General features: G+C 34.4%; 2 protein-coding genes across 3 annotated transcripts in view; one reads left to right on the forward strand and one right to left on the reverse strand.

The window, feature by feature from the left end:
• The window catches only part of LOC114308366 (exocyst complex component SEC6), a 29,376-nt gene extending 14,715 nt beyond the window's left edge, over positions 1–14,661 (forward strand). The window contains exons 13-25 of one of the 2 annotated variants that reach the window (XM_028253935.2): positions 1,712–1,820; positions 2,648–2,788; positions 2,895–3,074; positions 4,321–4,404; positions 4,505–4,591; positions 4,986–5,030; positions 9,643–9,721; positions 10,068–10,137; positions 10,268–10,355; positions 10,473–10,562; positions 10,751–10,867; positions 11,127–11,189; positions 14,265–14,661. In XM_028253935.2, coding sequence (XP_028109736.1) covers positions 1,712–1,820; positions 2,648–2,788; positions 2,895–3,074; positions 4,321–4,404; positions 4,505–4,591; positions 4,986–5,030; positions 9,643–9,721; positions 10,068–10,137; positions 10,268–10,355; positions 10,473–10,562; positions 10,751–10,867; positions 11,127–11,189; positions 14,265–14,396 — 1,285 coding nt within the window. In that variant the 3' untranslated portion in view covers positions 14,397–14,661. The remainder of the gene's footprint in view (positions 1–1,711; positions 1,821–2,647; positions 2,789–2,894; positions 3,075–4,320; positions 4,405–4,504; positions 4,592–4,985; positions 5,031–9,642; positions 9,722–10,067; positions 10,138–10,267; positions 10,356–10,472; positions 10,563–10,750; positions 10,868–11,126; positions 11,190–14,264) is intronic. The other variant, XM_082921499.1, reaches the window with a different exon arrangement.
• Positions 14,662–15,883: 1,222 nt separating this feature from the next.
• LOC114308367 (uncharacterized) lies at positions 15,884–20,346 on the reverse strand. The gene is made up of 3 exons (XM_028253938.2): positions 20,341–20,346; positions 18,393–18,863; positions 15,884–16,181 (listed from the first exon to the last, which is right to left on the reverse strand). The coding sequence occupies exons 1-3, from the start codon at positions 20,344–20,346 to the stop codon at positions 16,107–16,109; spliced, it is 552 nt and encodes a 183-aa protein (XP_028109739.2). The 3' UTR covers positions 15,884–16,106.
• Positions 20,347–20,909: the final 563 nt, after the last annotated feature.

The following is a 20,909-nucleotide window of genomic DNA, read 5'->3' on the forward strand; positions in this document are numbered from 1 at the left end:
TCACCTACTCTCCACCTACTCCCAAACAAACTCCTATATAATAGGAATCCTTGTAATTGTAATAAAAACACTACATCAAGACAATCAATCAATAATACATACATTTTTACATTATGTATGTTTGAGCGATAAACACGTGTGTCCCCCCCCAAGCGTCCGAAGCATATCCTGTTATAAGAACATTAAAAATTATAAGAATATAGGGCCGCGTGGAGGAGAAAGATTCATGTAGCCGACCCCATTTGATGTGACTTAAGGCTTGGTTTGGTTTGGTTTAGGTTTGGATGCTTAGCCGACACATGTTGGGGAATGTAGTGTTGCTGTCAAGTTTGGCCCTAACTGTTATCTCTTGTTGATGGGCACAATTAATTGTTTCACAATAAATGCTACTTCATTTTACTTCACTGCAGCGTGTATGATGTACCAACCCCATCGTTATTATTACTTGATCTTTATTGCTTATATGTTTACCCCTTTGATGAGGTTGTTGAATTAAGAAAAACAGCGATTCAAGCAAAATCAAGCTGGATTTTTCTTTTGAGCGGCTATTGTTAAATATAGTTATTTCATTTTCTCCGCACAAAAAGTACTGTGATTTCCTTCCAAGGCAAGGTCATACATGATGCTAGCTTCTTCCAGATGATGTCCTTGTTCCCTCCTGCATGTTCACTTGGCACTCTGCCCGTTACATGTTGACTCTAGGGCCATGCAAATCTACTAAAAAACGCTAGTTATTGCATTTAGTGCCAATTAATAACGAGATAGTCTGGTGTGTGTACAGCTGTATTTTGAGTGTTGCTGCTTCTCATGGATTTGTTTGTGTGCCTACCTTTGTGCATGCATGTTTTTGTATGTGCTAGTGTGTTGCTCGCTTCAAATTGGAAGGGTGTAATATGTAAAGTTTTATTTTTTTGTTGTCTTTTATGATTTGCTCTTCTTGCTGCTCATAAATTCCAGCATGTTGATGTGCATGTTTGTGAGGGTGTGTGCACTTAGGGATGATCATTTTGACCTGAACCATGGGGACCTAACCCTATCCGATGTGAATGGGGCGGATTTTACCTGATCCATTGAGGAGATGGGGTAGGGGCGGGTGTCTTTTTCCGCACCTGAAGCAGGGGTGGGGCATGTATCATCCAATCCAAATCCAACCTATATATATCCATCCTTTAACTGTCGAACTACTTGGAAGTCTAAAAATCTAAAAGAAAGTCTAAAGACTACAACTGCACATCTTAGAAGACATAGAAGTTTGTAAAAGTCAGACCATAACGTAATAAAAACTCATAGAAGAGCAGCGTAGCTAGTAATTCTCTCCCAGACTTCCCCTTTAGTTTTGAGATAGCATTCCTTTAGATTTTTGTTAACCTATTTTGGTAACAGGTATATTAATAGGTTCTATAACAAGTTCGATTAACAAATTCTATAAATTGGGTTATGTATTGTGAGCCAATGCCTGAAATATTGATTACCAAACAGTGTGATGAGCCAAAAACATCATCACTGTTTCTTGAACCTTTGGATTTGGGGGGGGGGGGGGGGGGGGGGGAGCATGTATCCACTTCATTGCCATCTCTATGTGCACATATGTTTTCTTGTAATTGCGCGCTATAATTGAAGTTGGGGGCATATAATGTCAAGATGTGCCATAAATATGTTTTGTTTTCCTTTCTTTCTTTTTCTTCTCTTAATTTGGTTGTTGTTCTTGCAGATATGAAATATTCCAGTTTCTGGTAAACCTTTATACTGAGAGATTCACTCAGTGGCTGAGACTGCTTAGTGAACGCGCAAATGATCTAACTAATTTAGAAATTTTAAAGGTATTATTTCTATATTTTCTATTCTGGGCTTGAAATATTGTCAACATTTTTTAATGATCTCAAATATGGAAACTTGAATAAGGGCACCTTTTTTTTTCCTACAGCAGTGCATGCATAAAAAACCTGCATAGTGAAATGACTACTTCCCATGTCTCAACGTCACAGCCATACGTCATTCTAGTTGGAGGGATGCACAATGTACTCTTGTTACATCATCACTTTGTTAGATCCAAATATGTTTACTAACTACAGTGGAAATTTGTTACGACTTTCAATATGCATGGAATTATGAATCACCATCTATACTTTTACGGATCGATTTTGACACAGTTTATTTTATATGGGACAAAAGGCTGTTGGAGATGGTGATTCATAATTCCATAAGAGTATGGGACAAAAAGCTGTTTGAGATTTTTTGCTATGTTGATTTATTCTGATTTGCATATCACCAAAAAACATTAATAGCATCTGTCTCCATAATTTGTGGCACTATAGTTGAAAAGACAGCTAAAAAGTTATTGTGGAATGAAAAATATAAATTTATTACACTTTGGATTGTAATTCCTTTTAATCAAGGAGTAAATATTCTTCCTTGTTCAAGATTTCTCATTTTTCTATGCATTTGCTGTGTCATGAGTTTCAAATTATATAATGATTCTATGTTTCATCTTATCTAATTATCGTTTTATCTTCTTTATCATCTTATCTAATGAAACTTTACTTTGTAAGAGTTTCTCATTTTGTGGTTTTGTGAGCTTCATTTTACTTTGTTGTTCTTTTCTAATTGTAATTTCATTTTGTTGATTATTCTTATTTATTGCAATTAGGTGACTGGTTGGGTGGTTGAATATCAAGAAAATCTGATTGGACTTGGTGTTGATGAGTCATTAGCTCAAGTTTGTTCTGAGAGTGGTGCAATGGATCCCCTCATGAACGCATATGTTGAAAGAATGCAGGCTACAACAAGGGTATCTATAATTTATCTGATAGCATTACTGGTTTATTACGTGGTTTATGACATTGCTCAGATCTCATATCTTTCCCTCTGCTTTTTGCTCTTATTGTGTTTTCTAGAAATGGTACTTGAATATCCTTGAGGCCGATAAGGTACAGCCACCAAAGAAAACAGAAGATGGAAAGCTATATACACCTTCTGCTGTTGATCTGTTTAGGATCCTTGGTGAGCAAGTACAAATTGTTCGGGAAAATAGCACTGATGTCATGTTATACCGAATTGCTTTGGCCACTATTCAGGCAAGTTCAGCTTTTCGAGTTTTACCTAAAATATAAACCATATCGAAAGGGAGGACATGTTCTACTTCTAGTTGAGGACAGTTGTTCCATTGTTGTCTTCTTTTTGCATAATATATTGATCTACTTTTCTTGCATATTCTTGATAAACCATCCTTTATATGGGAAAAATCAGGTTCAATTGTCAACCACCCCTATTTGAAATAGGACTGACGAGTCTTTAACCGTGACTGAAAGTTTAACCCTTGATGTTATTTTTTGTATTGGTTGTAGCTAAATTTTACATGTTTGTGATCATTTGAATATGCTTATTTGATTCTCAGGGTTTGTAGAGTTGTCAATATATTTCTTTTTTCAAAACTTGTCATGCATCTATCTTGAGGTCTGTCTTTTAACAAGTTGAAGTTACTTGTAGATCTTTCTCATTCATGGCTGCTTTGACATGCGTGTTCCTTGCAAGTCTTTGTGGCAGCCGAATTATCCTTTTCTTCCTGTCTTCCAAGTAGATGGTGTCACTTGGATTTATGGTTTTTATTACCCAAATCTTCTATCAACTTGTACTGCATCTTCTTGGCATGAAGTTTATCTGTAATTTTTTTCCCAGTCCTCTTTAAAATATTAAAATATTTGGTTCAGTTCACTGTCACATTTGCATTAGTTATGTTAAAACCCAGAAGTTCTTACATGTTTGATCAATAATTTTGTTGGCCTGAGACTCACGGTATCAAAGCCTATGCAAAGTGACATTTTTTTATACAATGAGAACTTAAAATTGTTTTAGATTACTTTTCTGCTGTCTTTTTTTCTCTCTCTTTCCTTCTATTTTGAAATTAAAAAAATTGTACCATTATGGAATATTTCAAAATATCACAGTATCTTTTCCAGAGCTCAAGGAATCTGAAATTGTACATGAATTTTAGTTGCAATCAGTTTCTTGTACTATCATTGGCTGTGCAGCTGAACTGTTGCACATTGATAATATTGACTAGAATGAATGTAATATATTTTGAGATCCCTGTAGCACAGAAGGGAGCAATGGTTCTAACTTCTACGTGTATGACTACTCTACCTGTGAGATGCTGACATGGTTTAAACTCATTTGTCTGGTGGTGGTTTTCACCAGCGTCTACCATTGCTCTTCTTGATTACCATGTGTTTTTTGACTTCTTATATCTACTAGCTGTTAAAAACATGTTCCATATGTAGAATATACTTCGATTGAATCTCTGTACACAATGCATCTCAACAGGTAATGATTGATTTTCAAGCAGCTGAAAGGAAGAGACTTGAAGAACCTGCCTCTGAAATTGGTCTAGAACCTTTATGTGCAATGGTATTCAAATTTTGTAGATTGGTAGCTGATGGTCATATAATTTATTCTTTTCAAAATATAGTACCATTTATATTTCACTATTAACATTATGAGTTGGCAGATTAACAACAATCTGCGTTGCTATGATCTTGCCATGGAGTTGAGTAACAGCACTCTTGAAGCTCTTCCACAGAGCTATGCTGAGCAGGTTATGTTACCTTAAAACTTTCTTTTTTTTTTTTTACTTTGAATCACTTCATTCTCGCATTCTTTCCTTTTATGTCTTGCTAGTTCATTTCTGGGCCTTCTGGTCATGCACCTTTGTGCCAATTTTGGCAGTACTTTTCTTGGTAAAACTTATTTCATGTATTATTATGAAATGATTACTCGTTGATATGCATGAAAATGAGCAATCAGTCTGGCGAGCATTTCCTAAGGGATGTCTATAGCAGCACCAGATCTGTTAAGGGTCTTGTACTTTCTTAATACCGCTTGAATTTGATATGCTATATTGGGAGTATAAATTCTATGCGTTGAAGATTGCAAACATGTATCTTGATTCCTGTTTTGTTTTGAAATTGGTTTCTTTATCACTTCCACAGATTAATTTTGAAGACACTTGCAAAGGTTTCCTGGAGGTTGCAAAGGTATGTTAAGCTTACACCTCCAACCTTCAAACAGTTTGAAGATTGTAATCAGCTAATTATGTGCCCGAGGTTTTATTGTGGTTGCCATTTCCATTCTATTGATGGCAATGCTGAGCCTTTAAAAATATGTAGTTTAATGTCCTCGTAGATTTTTTTTCTTGTTGCTGTTTGTCGGTTTCTTCTAGTGTTTCTTTGCTTTAAATGGTATTAAACACTTTACAGATGGGTTGGTCCAGAGGCTTTTAGCAGAGGTCTCCCAGTTAAAATGGTTAATTAATTCTTGTTAGTTGTTTTGTGCCACAATGGTGTTGGTTTTTGCATCTGTGATTGATAGTTGCTTTTATATGGATTGGTGGTTTGAGAAAATTGCATAGTTCAAATGGGAGCTTTTACGTAATTGGAATCTGTTTGGTTGGCTGGTCAGGGGTTCTTGTTTTAGGTGAAGTGATATAGAGGTCGAGAAAAGCATAATATTGCAAAATAGTTTTTTTCCCCTGTTAATTTGAAGAGTTCTGTTGTTGACTTGATTTATATAACATCTTCACTCATCTTATTGAAGATACAATCCTAACTACTTGGGGTTGGCTTTGATTTAGCAATTTGGATTAGCTAAGTTGATGGCCTTAATTGAACCATTGGCCATCATATCTTCCCACTAACCCCTCTACCAACATTCTTTAAGCTTCCTTTCTACCTTGTGATGCCTTCAACTTAAAACAAGGCACTGTTTACTGGTTACCAACATTAACGTTTTGAGAATCATTGGTAACAAGGATGCCTATTTCGAGATGTAATCCATAATGAAATAATTTACATCATTTTTATTTCTTTTGCAATAAAAGCATGCCAACCTTCCATGAATACTTCATTACTTCCTTGGTAGAAAATTATCTCCACATAGATAATGTAAATTTTCCCATCTCAGTCTAGACAAATTTCCAATTTCATGTTTTGAAGATTTATATCTGGTGGATATGTGGTCATGTTTTATTTGGCTTGCACCATACATCCATCTGGAAAATTTGTTTTCCTAGAAAGGTTACCACTGGTGTGGTTAATATATACCTGTTAGAATTTCCCATCTTTACCTTCACCTACTCCACTACACACTCCACTTCACCTACCTCCACTTCACCACACACTCCACTTCACCTAACCCACTATCACCTCCACTACACCTACTACCACATTTTCTTCTATATATAGATTGTATAGGAATTGTAATTCATCAATCTTGTAATACAGAATCATCAATTAATCAATAATACATAAATTACATAAATTCTTACATGGTATCAGAGCAAGGTTAAGACCTTCGTATTTCTCGCTTCACCGGCGGGCGGCAACCTCGCCTTGGCCGCCCGCCGGACCTCAACCTATTCCGCTGTCATCTCTATCACACCCATAGAAGCCATAACAGCAAGCAAATTCCTCTTCTCCATCATCATCTTCCACATCAGTCTTCAAAACCCATATCGACCCTGCAATCCAAATATAGCGGAAAAGCTTTGGATTTCATATATAGAGAGATAAAGAGTAGAGAGAGAATCGATCGGGGGTAAAACCCAGAAGTTCAAGTTGTAGACATGCATCCTCTGACAAACTTGCATCACAACCACTCGCCGCCGACAAACTTGCCACTCGGTCCACTCATCTCCACCACTCGGTCCGGGTCAATGTACGCCGACTTGGCGTCCTCCGCCTCTCCTCCGCCGGAGCATCCCCTCTCCTCTCCATCGCCGATCTCTCTTCAGAGATTTCACACCAGGGGCTCGTCTAAGAATTTCTGCCTGCTCAGGAGAAATCTGACTTGCAAAGCCATTAATAAGATGTCGATAGCTGTAGAGTTTCTTGTAGGTCCCACGACCAAACAGACCCAGTGTATGAAGCTCACTCTTTTATTCACATTCTCCCCCATTTGACTAACAGCTTCAGCCACGGTGATCTCTTCTCCGCCGTCTTCTTCGACCCTCGTAACCAACTCCAAATCACAAAGATCTCGCGAGGATGTTTCGAGCGATAATAGTGATAATTCAAGGGCTTCTTCGGATAAAGTTGCACCCAGATGGACTGAGATTTATTGAAACGCTTGTCACGGCTCATAGATAAGCTTCATTTTGATGACCCCAATGTCTATTAGGCTAATCTTTCTCTCTCTCTCTCTCTCTCTCTATTTTTTCTTTCCCAGAGATGCTCTATTTTTTTTTATCTCTTTCTTTCCCAGAGAAGGATGGGCACTGTTCTCCTGAGCTAAAATGTTCATGTTACTGGCTTTATCACCACTTTCAACAGAATCAGCCTTCACAAAACCAACAATCTTGACCCACTTTCTGCCTTTCTGACAAATCGACCCACTATCTGCCTTTTTTGCGCACCAGCACATGATTTTTGTCGTGTATTAGTGCTTGAGCAGCTGTAAAGTTTATTGGTAAACGTGTGTATAGTGCAGAGGTGGGACGTGTTTTGTGATGAGGTATGTCACTGATATTATATATATATTTATGTATATTCGAAAAAAAAAAAAAAAAAAAAAAAACAAACAAATAAATAAATAAAAAATAAATAAATAAATAAAATCATTCATAACCATCTCGGTTTTTCATTCCATAAATTTGTCATTTTTTTTATGACGGGATCAACCCCGATCACAATTTTACACAAAAAAAAAAATAAAAAAAAAAAAAAAAAAATACAAACAAACACACCCACATCCACAGTGGGATTTTTCTTCTCTACTCTGCTGCAGGTCTCTTCTTCTTGCCTCCGTCTTGGCCAGTCCTTGCTCGTGCTCCCTCTGTGCCTCCCACTCCACCGGGCACGATCACTACTCCCTGCTCCTCCACTGCAGCATATGGCGGCCCTCCAAATCGGAACATCACGGTGGCCTTCCGCTTCAGTTCCTTATTTTCTGCCTTTAGCACACTGATCTCTGCTCGCGCATCCTTATACATGCGTTGGAGCAGAGCCAGCTGGGAATTTAAATGCTGCACCTCATTTGTCCTACTCTGCAGCCGGTTCGACAAATTTGTGACCGCCGTCATGGTTTCCACGCATGACTTCAGAGTATACTGATTAGCCTCAATATCAGTTTGCACCGCCATTTTTTGCTCCACCGACCGCATCGGAAAGTTCAATGGAGCAAAACCAGAGGTGTTTGGTTGAGGTTCACTGGCCACCGCACCAGTTATTTCTCTTGTGGGCTCGTTCAGTTCTGGAAAGAGCGTGAGCAGGTTCTGGGTAGCTGGACGGGAAGAAGAGGCCATGTTTTTGGGTTGCTAAGTGTTTCAGCGAAATAGCAATTTCAGACTGGTAATGTTCGGAAGGGTTGGTGACAGAATGGCAACAAAGTGTTCCACAGTTTCTCTCTCCGCAGAGGCAGAGTTTTTTCAGCGAAGGGTTGGTTTCAGAGGTTTCAGAATGGTATGCCTCAGCCTCAGCCTTCGTCTTGGTTAAATAGCCGAGGCAGCCACGCGTATCGCGCGCCTCTTGCCGCCCGACAAACTGGCACGCCTTTTCATGGCACATCTTTTGACAAAGTGGACACGCCTTTTGATGGCACGCCTTTTTATGGATTGGGCACGCCTTTTGATGGCACGCCTTTTGAAAAATTGAGCGCACCTTTTGAGGATGCGATTTTTTATGGGTCCGACAAGACTCTGTAAACTGTCCCGACATAGATTCCGGTTAGTTTCTACAAGGGTCCGACAAAACTCTGTAAACTGTCCCGACATTGATTCCGGTTAGTTTCTACAAGGGTCCAGCAAGACTCCGTAAACTGTCACAACATTGTCTTCTACAACGGTCCGACATGACCCCATAAACTGTCTTCTACAACGGTCCGACATGACCCCATAAACTGTCTTCTACAAACGGTCCGACATGACCCCATAAACTGTCTTCTACAACGGTCCGACATGACCCCATAAACTGTCTTCTACAACGGTCCGACATGACCCCATAAACTGTCTTCTACATCGGTCTGACACCACCATACAGTGTCCTCTACAACGTTATGACACCCCATACAGTGTCTTCACCAACGATCTGACACGACCATACAGTGTCTCCTATCCTTTTTTATTTTTATGTATTTTCTTGTTTTGTTACTCTCTCCAAACTCAAGTTGGTTAGTTTCTCTCCTCCTTGAGTTTGCGGGGGGCTGTTAGAATTTCCCATCTTTACCTTCACCTACTCCACTACACACTCCACTTCACCTACCTCCACTTCACCACACACTCCACTTCACCTAACCCACTATCACCTCCACTACACCTACTACCACATTTTCTTCTATATATAGATTGTATAGGAATTGTAATTCATCAATCTTGTAATACAGAATCATCAATTAATCAATAATACATAAATTACATAAATTCTTACACCTTCACCTACTCCACTACACACTCCACTTCACCTACCTCCACTTCACCACACACTCCACTTCACCTAACCCACTATCACCTCCACTACACCTACTACCACATTTTCTTCTATATATAGATTGTATAGGAATTGTAATTCATCAATCTTGTAATACAGAATCATCAATTAATCAATAATACATAAATTACATAAATTCTTACAATACCTAATTCTTCCTTGATGGTAGGAAGCTGTGCATCAAACTGTTAGTGTTATCTTTGAAGATCCAGGAGTGCAGGAATTACTCGTCAAGCTCTATCAAAAAGGTGAATAAATTTTTATCACTATACTTTTTCTTTTGTTATTATCTCGTAGTTTTCCATATTCTACCTAATTTCTCTATTATTGCCTACCACATTATGGGTAGTGAAGAGTACCTTACATTTTTTGTTTTTCAGTTACACTTGAATAACCTTCCATCCCCTTTCCAATTCCTAAGAAAAATAGTTACACTAGACTATGTTTTATTTGTTTGGCTTCCACTTTTAACGTTTCTAGTTCAGTAGTTGATATGTATCTGTCACCAAAGAGAGGATGGGATGAATCAACTTTTTATTTCTCCAGAAATAGTTATGTTGGCATTTGAATTGGATTTTCTCTTCTGTATCTCAGAATGGTGTGATGGCCAGGTTACAGAGTACCTAGTTGCAACATTTGGTGATTATTTTACAGATGTAAAGATGTAAGTTTTCCTTCTTTATTTTGGGTATGCTGTTCAATAGCTTCCGATGTTCAAATATCTCAGAATTCCTGGTTTCTTTTGTTGTTCCACATTCAATTTTTTATTTTCTTGTGTTATGTGGTTTCTTCAGGTACATTGAAGAAAGATCATTTAGGAGATTTGTTGAAGCTTGTTTGGAAGAAACTGTAATTGTTTATGTTGACCATCTACTCACCCAGGTTTTGTGAAAAATGACTTGTATCATGTTTCTGTTGTTTAATATGCTCTAGCATATACTTTCCAGTAACATACTTTTTTCCACAAGTTTAGTATTTAAATGATGCTTGTTATTGTAGAAAAATTACATCAAGGAAGAAACTATTGAACGAATGAGACTGGATGAAGAAGTCATAATGGATTTTTTCAGGGAATACATAAGTGTTTCTGTAAGTTCTGAACCATGTTTTTTGCAACTAACTTAAATTATTCCACTTTGATTTATACACACGCTGTAAGATTCAATCTAATAAGCTTCCAGAAATTTTTTTTTGTATCTATCAAATATCAATGATTCTTTGATATATATTTCTTTCTATCAGTTTGTATGTACTGAATGTTGTGGCTTGTGCTACAGAAAGTCGAAAGCAGAGTGAGGATTCTAAGTGACTTGAGAGAGCTTGCTTCAGCTGAGAGCTTGGATACTTTCACACTCATTTACACAAATATCATTGAACATCACCCTGACTGCCCGGTAAGTGCTATTGAACAATGTTTTGTGATGTAACACATTCATGGGCGTCAAGCTATTAATTAATGCATTGGACACTTGCTAATTCAGTACTAGGAGAAAAACTTTAAGTTGTCATTCATTAATTTGTTTTTGGTTGATTTTGATTTAATTCATGCCTTGAAATGGGGAAAGAAATAGACTAGTAGTTTTTTCTGAATCCCTTTGCTCAGGATTACTCTTGTTAAAAGTCTTTATTTTTTTGGGGGGCTTGGTATTGCAGCCTGAGGTTGTTGAAAAACTTGTGGCACTGCGAGAAGGCATACCACGGAAGGATGCAAAGGAGGTGCGTATATTTCAAATAAATAAATTCCTTAATGTTGATTATGGGGCCAACGATCACCTTATGGACTTGCTATCACAATGGGTGTGGCATTGATGCTTGACAGCCCATCCCATTGGTGCTTCTAGGACAGCCCCTCATGCTCACATGTGGGTTTTGGTAAGATGACAAACGTCTGATCCTAACGACTGGTAGCAGAGTGAGGTCATGGGTTCGAGTCCCCTAGTGTCTCTGGGGGAGATTGTTGGTTATGGGGCCAACGATTACCTTATGGACTTGCTGTCACGTATGGGCGTGGCATTGGTACTTAACAGCCCATCTCATTGGCGCTTATGGTGCAGCCCCTTATGCCTATCTGCGGGTTTTGGTGAGATGGCAAATGCTTGATCCTAAAAGTTCATTATGTCTTGTGTAATTGAATCACTTCCATTCGGAAAAAAACGGCAAGTTAGTTTTCTAATCCTAGGAGACCATTTATTGGGATCACAAACAAATAGTTTACGTGTTGGAATAAATAATTGTGATGGATATGGTGCATGTCAATTTTCCTTTCTTAAAATGAAACCCAACTAATTATTCTTATTATTATTTTTTACAACATCCATAGAACATTTGTTTTTTGTTTTGATCCCATCAATCATAAGCCGCAAACTTTCCTAAAACTTTTGGTGATTGGAGTAGCAACAAAAACTCCTATCTATTTTTTTTTTTTTTTTTTGGGTGCGAGTACAAGAAGAACATCATCTCTACACCTAAGGGGAGGGGAAGAGATGCCATTGTTTGGACCCATGAGTTGATGGGTCAAGGTTGGAATGCTAGACCACCGGTTACCCTTATTGTTTGGTTTTTTTGTTTATAGAAAAATAATTAATTAATTAGTAATGTATTTTGGCCCTTGGGGAACCCAATGGCTATTTGGGTAGTGACAATGGAATGATGTATTCATGGTGTAGTGAAATAATGATGTTTGGTATAATTTATTGTAAGCTAGTAAAAGCTAATAATCCAAAAACAGAAGTCCAAAGTACTTCTCATCCCCCAGCTTCCGAATTTCAGCTTTAATTAATTTATTGAACTTATTTTTGCTTAATAAATTATAAATAAAAATTATATCAAACACTACAAATAAAATAAAAAAAAATTAAACGATTCAGATAAGTTGTACCAAACAACCCAATGAAAAGTCTTAGCAAGTTGTTTTTTTGGTGCTTGGAAAGGTAGATGTTTGGTCTTGGGAAATTAGAATTGGCACAAGAAGCTCTGTGAATATGAAATGGAGTGGTAGTGTAATAGAATCTTCTCTTTTTTTTTCTTTTTCTTTTTTTTTGAACAGAAGTGATAGAATCTTGAATGTATATTGAAAAACCTAATGCTGTTTTTGGTTGGGGGATTTGGAGAGGGATTTGGAAATGGAAATGGAAAATGTAGGTGAAATGTGAATAAAATATGCTTATGTTTTACCTAATTTCACACACCTTTTCCTTTTCCCTTTCCAAATCCCTCCTCAAATCTCCCAACCAAACACAGCATAAGTGATTCGTGATTTAGATCAAGATTAATTGCAACAATACCCACACAATTAAAAGAGACAATCTAAATCATCTAGCACATACGAAAGTGATTTAGATTGTTGTTTCAAAATCAATAAATCAACACTATAGATTTCTACGTGGAAAAACCATAATTGGAGCACCTCCAATTGTGATTAAAAAATCACGGGCTAATCTTCACTAATCAATCCACTATGAAAGAGAGAAGGAATACAAATTTACCAAACAAATTATTCAAACTCCGATAATTTGTCTTCAACAATCTGTATCTCTTTCATCACAACCTTCGTCTCATAATTGATTAGATTGATGTTGAATCCACAACAGCCATGTCGAATCAATGACTGCACATAGCTTCAAACTCCTCCAAATACTCCACGCTTGAATCTTTGGATTCCACTGAAGAACACTCTTGAAGTAGAACACTCAAACAACCAAACTCCTTGATGTATGCTTGTTAAACCATGTGTGTGTAATATTCAATCAAACATCAAAGAAAAACTAGAAAAATAGCTCCAGAAGAAAACCCTAGAACTCTTAAAGAAGATCTGGAAGCATTAAACCTAAAAACGGATTGAAACAGATATTTATAAAAAATAAGGGTGCGATTCCTGCTCGAGCGCATGACTTACCGCTCGAGCGGTGTCATTAAAACACGTGTGGCGAGACAGGGTCTAAGTTCGAGCGTTGGAACTTACGCTCAAGCGTAAAATCACATCTACTAGTAGTTTTTGCAGACAAGCCAAACTTTTGAGTGTGCAAACTTTACTCGAGCGTAGCTTTTCCCGCTCGAGTGGGAAGACCAAAAAAAAAAGAAAAACAACAACTCAATTAAGCCAAGCTTGTTCACGGAATTGGCGATAAGGGACCCAACATATATAAAGCTATTACAGATACAGACTTTCACAGTTTTTTTGGGGAAGTGTAATAGTGCATATGCTAGTGAAATGATTTACCTAGATTGATGTTGGCAGCTAATTTGTCTTGGGGGAAATCGAAGGTCATGTGTGTTGTTTTTTTGTAGAGTTGCACAGTGGCTGTAAGGGTGTACTCCAGAATCAATTATTCAGAAATTATTTAGAATTACCTTATTGTGGTTCCGATTTGTTCTATATATAGACTTCACACTGTATAAATTTAATTTTCACCACACAACCACTCACCCACAAAATAAGTCTGTTTCCAGACTTATTGATTTAAGGAATGCTAGGTGAACAGAGGATATTGTGCACAGAATGCACTGTGCACTTTACGTTTCTCATTGATTTTCTTTTGTTGGGGGTGTGATACTGTGAGCAATAACAAGTGCCGAGGAGTTGTGATGTAATTTTTTTTGTTGTTAGTAGATTGTTTTTCACTCACTGTGGACGTAGATATTTTATCGTACCACATAAATTCTGTGTTCTCTTTTTCTATAACCATTTTATTTTGATATTTGCTTCCATTGCTTATGGTGGGTTTATTCTATGACTTTTTATTTTGTGTTGATTTTTGGAGGATAAGATTTTTGTCGTATTGTCTCAAACAGGTTGTACAAGAGTGTAAAGAGATTTATGAGCATTCACTTGTTGATGGAAACCCCCCAAAAGCTGGATTTGTTTTTCCAAGGGTGAAGTGCCTATCTCATTCCAAAGGATCTCTATGGCGAAAATTGACCTAGTTCTTTCTTCAAAAATCACCTATGCCTGGATATTACTAGGCACCATAGGCTCTCTACTGTACACAATTGTGGTGCCCCTTTTTTTTTTTTTTTTTTTTGGCTTCTGTTTCCTCATCGCCTGTCATTTTTCTTTTATTATTGTTATTATTATTATTATTATTATTATTATTATTATTTTAACACTCGTGAAGTGTAGTTTTACTTTTGCAATGTATTGTAATCAATTTATGGGTTTTATTTTTTATTTTTTATTTTTGGGAGTAAACTAGTATTTGATTGTCAACTTTTTTTTGGGGAAGTGTAATAGTGCATATGCTAGTGTAGTTTTCTTTTTTTTTCCAATAATTATATATTCTCTCTATTTATCCTAAAAAACCATTGGAAAATATAAATTGGAGCAATGAATACAAATGGGCATGACTGTATATGTATAATCATGCTTTTATCATTTTGCATTCAGTAATAGTAATACTATAAAATTAAGCTTAACTATTTAGAAATTATTTAAAATTATCATTTTATAGTTTAGATTTGTTTTACATACAGATCTTATACGTTTTTTGAATGAATAAGTTTAGGACCGTAACATTTTTCTTTTGCATTTGCTGCAACTGCCATGAAGTGAAGCAATATTTTATTGTTTTAATCCAATTTTTTATTGCCATAACCCAAGTTCCAGTCTTCTACCGCTAGCAACTTGTGGCGAGGGAATTTGAGGCACATAAAAATAGTGTTGATGAGCTTGGTGGAGTACGTTTCTTAACGCAACATTAATGTTATTCTTCATTTTTACTGGTTAAAAGATGAAAAATGAACTCTATTTTATTTAATTATTATTATTATTTTTAATCTATTATGTTATTTTTTTATTTTACATATTTATCTATACAAATTAATTTTAAGAGCCTCTCAATTTTTTTTAAATGTAACTAATCTAGAAAATTTTTATTAAAGTAACTATTACAATAGCTATCTGGTTTGAGAAAGTAAAAAATGATGAAATTAGCTATTAGATAACGGTTTTTATGAAGAGTGGTAAAGATGCTCTTACTAATTTGCTTGGCAAAGTAGTTGAGAAGCGAATTTCTTGAGCTTAATAAAGATGCTCTAACAAAAGGGTTGGATTATAATTCTATGATTATTATTTTTTTAAAATTAAAAATAAAATTATGTGACACTATTAATACATGGGATGGAACATAAGGACATGCATGGAGACAAAGATCCATTCCAATATACGTAGGCATGGGAATAAGGAAAAAATGAAAAAAATATAAAAATTTATATCAGAAACTCACAAGCATGTGCATGCATGGGGGACTCACATACATGTTTGGTAAGTGTATGCATCATGATTTAATTTTGTGATTCTAACATAGTTGAATGGAATATGTAATTTTATCTGATTTTCTATTTTATGCTACTTTAGAGGCCATGGCATACATATACTTTGCTATAAAAGTGTAAAAATATCCATGAACAAATAATGAGTCTTAAAGTCAGAGCTTAATTTTCAGCATCGCACATGATGTCTTAATTTATTGTACATTCATGCATTGATAACTCGAAAGTAGGAAGAAACATAAGACAACAACGAAATAACTGTCAAAACCCAAACCAGATCAGAGAGAGATTATATACAACCAAACCATAACCAAATAGACATTAGTGCATCAATAAAACGATGACGATGACGATGACGGGGCGTGTCTAAGAATTGTTGGTGTTGGTCTGAGGCCCACTTCCGGAGTTCACTGGTGGCCTTCTCTGTATTGCAATATCTTCCTATACATTCATGTAACACATAAAAGTATAACTAGTAGTGGCAGAGTCAGAAAATTAAATCAGAAGATGTACGTATTGATTATAACTTTAATTTGTTTTTTTTTCATAACCAATAATAAGAATATAATAATAATTTTTGAATTAGTATTAAGTACAAAAACTTAAATAAATTATTAGAAAAGTATTTCACATAAAATTTTACAATTAACTTTGAGTAAAATTGAAAAGAAAATATTGTGTGTAACTAGTGTATCATGAACAATATAAAAAAATTATATATTTAAGTCTTAAAATAAATTATATAATGATAAGATAAATCAAATTTTTACAAAATTTAAGTAAAAATTTCATATAATAGTGATATTACGTCATTATTGACATATGATATCACCAATTAATAGTGAAGCAACATATGAAGGGTGAACCCACATGCAAATATAACTAATACTCTAGTAATTTTTACAAATGTATAGTGTGATTAATTATATTTACATATCAATAATAATGGATATTATCTTTGTATTGAGATTTTTTCACAAAATTTTCATATATAAAAATATAATTTGTTTTATTCACTTCATTTTCAATAAAACAATCACTATTGTTTTCATAAATTTAAAAATATCCTTGACATTTCATTCTAAATATTATTTTTGTTTAAAATTTTGTTTATGTACTTATAAAAAAAAAAAATTAAATTCAGGAAGGTCCGTAACCCCTAGTCACTATGCGGCTCCGCCAGTGCTAGCATGTACAAAATAATGCTGAGTAGGAGATCTTTTGTCCGTAAATATTTTTATTTTAAAATGTTTACGTTAATTAAATTATATCTTGAAATTACTGTATCTTAAAATTTTCAATAACTAAATAATTGCAAGTGTTTTGAGACCAAGGAACAAAGACATTTTGAGGACAGAAAATCATTATAAGGTAGTGGTAGAGGTGATTTAGGAAGAATGTGAATTGGATTATTTTGAGATCTTATATTTTTGTTTAAACATTTACTAAATGAAAATAATTAAAATAATTTTAAAAAAAATAAAATATTGAGTGTAACATGACATTATCTTGAGCATGGTATCATTGGCTAATAAAAAATTATAAATAAAATTAGGTGATAACCCTTGTCTAACACAAATTTAACCATTTAATCACCACTACCACAATGTTAAAAAAAAAAAAAAAGGAAAAAAAAGTAGCCCCTTTGACTTTATCATTTTAGTCACTAAAATTTATTTCTTCCCACTTTAATCTTTTATGTTTCAAGTTTTTCTTAATTTATTTCTAAAATTAATTTCATTCAAAATAGACAAAAAATGTCATAATAATTGTCACATAATATAAAAAATATATTACTATATTAGAATTTAAGTTTATGTGAGAAATATAAGTTATACATAATAAAATGTTTTCATTCTATTTAATTTTTAACATAAATTAACTTTACCAATAAGTTGAGAAAAATTAAAAATCTAAAGGGTGAGAAAAAATAATTTTAAGAGTCAAAATGAAAAAGTGTCTAAATATATATATATATATATATATATAAAAGGGCCAAAGTGGGATTTACCCAAAAAAAACTATGAGATGAAAGTTGACCGGGAGAAATCCCCATATGCAAAACTCGAGCTGCGTATGGTGATTGATCGTAAAACAGTTGTGAAAAAAAAAAAAAAAATATTTGGTTAATTTTAATATAAAAATTAGCATTGCACAATACAACTTATTTTTGTGATATGAGATTTTCGGATTATAATATAACATGAGTTATAGCATATATAAATAGGGCTTTTCTTAAGTGTGCAATTTACATCAAATTTTCTTAAGATTTTTCTGAAGTGTGCAACTTACAACTTACACTTACGCCTTTCTGTTTGCTGTCCTGTTTTATGTTTACACCTTCCACTTATACCTTTTGTGTTGGTTGCATATGATATGCAATAACAGCACCCATTTTCTTATCATTAAACATAAAAAATAGTTATAATATATATATATATATATATATAGATGCAAACTAACAAATAAAATCTTATTAACTGATAGGTTATGTAGTAAATAAAATTTTGAAAACATGACTCACTTTATTAATAATATGATACAAGTGTCATAAGAATTTTTTTATAAAATTTGTTAGTTTATATAACATTAGGCATATACAAAACATATATACACAATCCAATGAGAGAGGGAGAGAGAGAGAGAGCTTACAACTGGTGTTGAAGGAGGATCTGCAGGTGGTGGGTCAGTTGTTGAAGGAGGATCTGCTGCAGCTTCTCCTCCTCCTCCTGGGTTTGAAGAAGTTTGTTGTTCTTGGCAACTTGGTGGTTCATTGATGACCTTGTTCTTGTCAATCTCTTCTGAACATGATGAAGAAGAGCCCTCAGGTTTTGCAGCTGTCTCTAAGCCCAGACACTTAAGAATAGCCCTTAGAGCTCCTTCAAGAGAAGAAGAACATCCATTTCTTGGAGTGTTAGAAACATGAACAACTGTTGTTGTTGTTGTTGTAATGATGGGTGTGACCTCCTTAGTCTCTGATGTATTCTTCTTCTTGTCCTCCATTTTCTTGGTTTTCTGGTAAATCACCGCCTCTTCCTCGACTAAATATCTATCATCAATGGTTGATGATGATGCCTTCTCTCTGATGACTCTGAAAAGGCTGTTGGAGGTCTTATTAATTGTCTTAAATGATGAACCGCTGATTCAAAGTACAGTTTTACCCTGCCCAATGTGTGTCCGAATATTAGGCTTTCTTTCTAATTAGATAATAATAATAATAATAATAATAATTAATTGAAGAAAATAGAGTTAGTTTGTTGATTAAAAATAAACTTATAAAAATAATTTATTTGAGACATTTATAACTTTTCTTTTAGAATAGTTAAAATGGGGTTTTTAATTGAAAATAGATTTGTTAAATTAGTTAATGTTTAAACATAGCCAAACAAATTCTTATATGATATTATCTACATAATGTTATCTCATTTAGGGATTAAATATTTTAGTTAAAAAGTCAAAAAATTATTATAAATTGTTATATTACTCTTTTTATTTTTTTGTACATTTTTTCATAAAAAATTAAAAAAATTATTAAAATAATATATTTCCAAACAAGGCGCTGTGAAAAACTTTATAGTTATGACAATGCTAAATACCTTCGTTAAATTATTAGGTAATTCTAAAAAAATCATGGTGAAATGTTTATATGGTATTTCTGACAAATGAAGAATTGCACAAAATACTAGTGAATCATTCATTATTCCTCCACTATCTTATAAATGTGAGTCCTTTGTGTATCATTCATAAAATTTTATTAACTAACCAATGTATTTTCTGATTCCTTACGTAAGGACCATATAATAATATTACATAATATTTTAAACTACTTAATAATTTGTTGTCTTAGAACATCTCCAACAATATTAGTTAATTAAAATGATTAGTCAAAAAATATTCTGTTATTTTAGGTAATAACTTTTTATTTTTAATCAATCATTAATTTTTTTAATTTATTATTATTATTATTATTATTATTATTATTATTATTATTATTATTATTATTATTATTTTGTAAATTTAAAATACAAAGTCAAGTATAAATGCATAGTATAGTAATAATAGTATGTAAGAGCAACGATAAAATATAAGAATATAGTCAACCACATTTGGCTAGCTATATATTGTCACAATTTTCCAACATAATTAACTTAGAATAAGATAGTTGGAGATTAATTTTTTTTTTTTTATTAGCTAGCTAAATAAGTTAAAAGATTGAAATGGTTAGGCTATTGGAGATGCCCAATCTATGAAAAATTCAACAGGCACATGCTTTAAAAGTTTTTATCATGAGACATTTACAAATTTTATTTTCTTCAATATTCTTATACTATAAATTAATCTATTATCATTTTTTTTTTTGTTTTTTTGGGAATGAAGATCGAAATTAAATAAATAAAGAGTTAAGCGGTTACATTTTTAGGGTAAAAAGTACACCTAACATCTTCAAATACTTGAAAGGAAATATAGTTAGGAATAGAAGAGAAAACAAGTAAACCCTCATGATTAAATCCTTCGTTGGCAAGTAAGTCTGCGCATTTGTTTCCCTCGCAATAGATATGGCTAATAGTCGAGGTTTCGAGCTGGTCCATTAGGTACTTACAGTCATGAATTAGATTACTAAGTTGATGACAATGGTTGGAATTACCAAAAATGAGATTTTTTATGGTGGTTGCGTCAGTTTCAACTTCTATTCCTGTGAAATTCAGGTCGAGAGTAAGTTTCAGTCCATCTTGCATGGCCCATAGTTCGGCTTCGATACTGGACGGGGTTAATACCTGGGTTAGGGATGGATTTGTGGTGATGACGCTCTTGCATGATCAATTTCTTCAGTTGAGGTGTCCACTGAGTTGCCATTTGGTTGGGCTTGATGGCTGCCGGTTGCTATGGATTTTCTGTTGATGCCAGTGGGTCCTCTTGCCGTTGAGTAGCAAAACCTTTCTCACACTCTCTCTCTAACATCTCTCTCGGTTTGTTCCTGAAATAAAAGTATTTCACTCTGCACATATAGTTTTACTTCACATATATCACCAACAATTCTCCATCCATTCCTCTCTCTATTCCACATTTTTATTTAAAAAAAAAATAATTTCACTTTAGTGAGTACGATTAAGGATATATTATGGATCACATAGCAAAAGCTAAAGGAGTAATTCTTATATATGGAATTTT

This window comes from Camellia sinensis, chromosome 3 (genome assembly GCF_055761805.1).
Source record: "Camellia sinensis isolate YWXY chromosome 3, ASM5576180v1, whole genome shotgun sequence".
NCBI classification, from domain to species: Eukaryota; Viridiplantae; Streptophyta; class Magnoliopsida; order Ericales; family Theaceae; genus Camellia; species Camellia sinensis.

Excerpts from the sequence above, each read along its gene's own strand:
- LOC114308367 (XM_028253938.2), bottom strand. Across the intron at positions 16,182-18,392 it reads ATCCTCCTTCAACACCAGTT|GAAGATATTGCAATACAGAG; the intron begins GTAAGCTCTCTC and ends ATGAATGTATAG.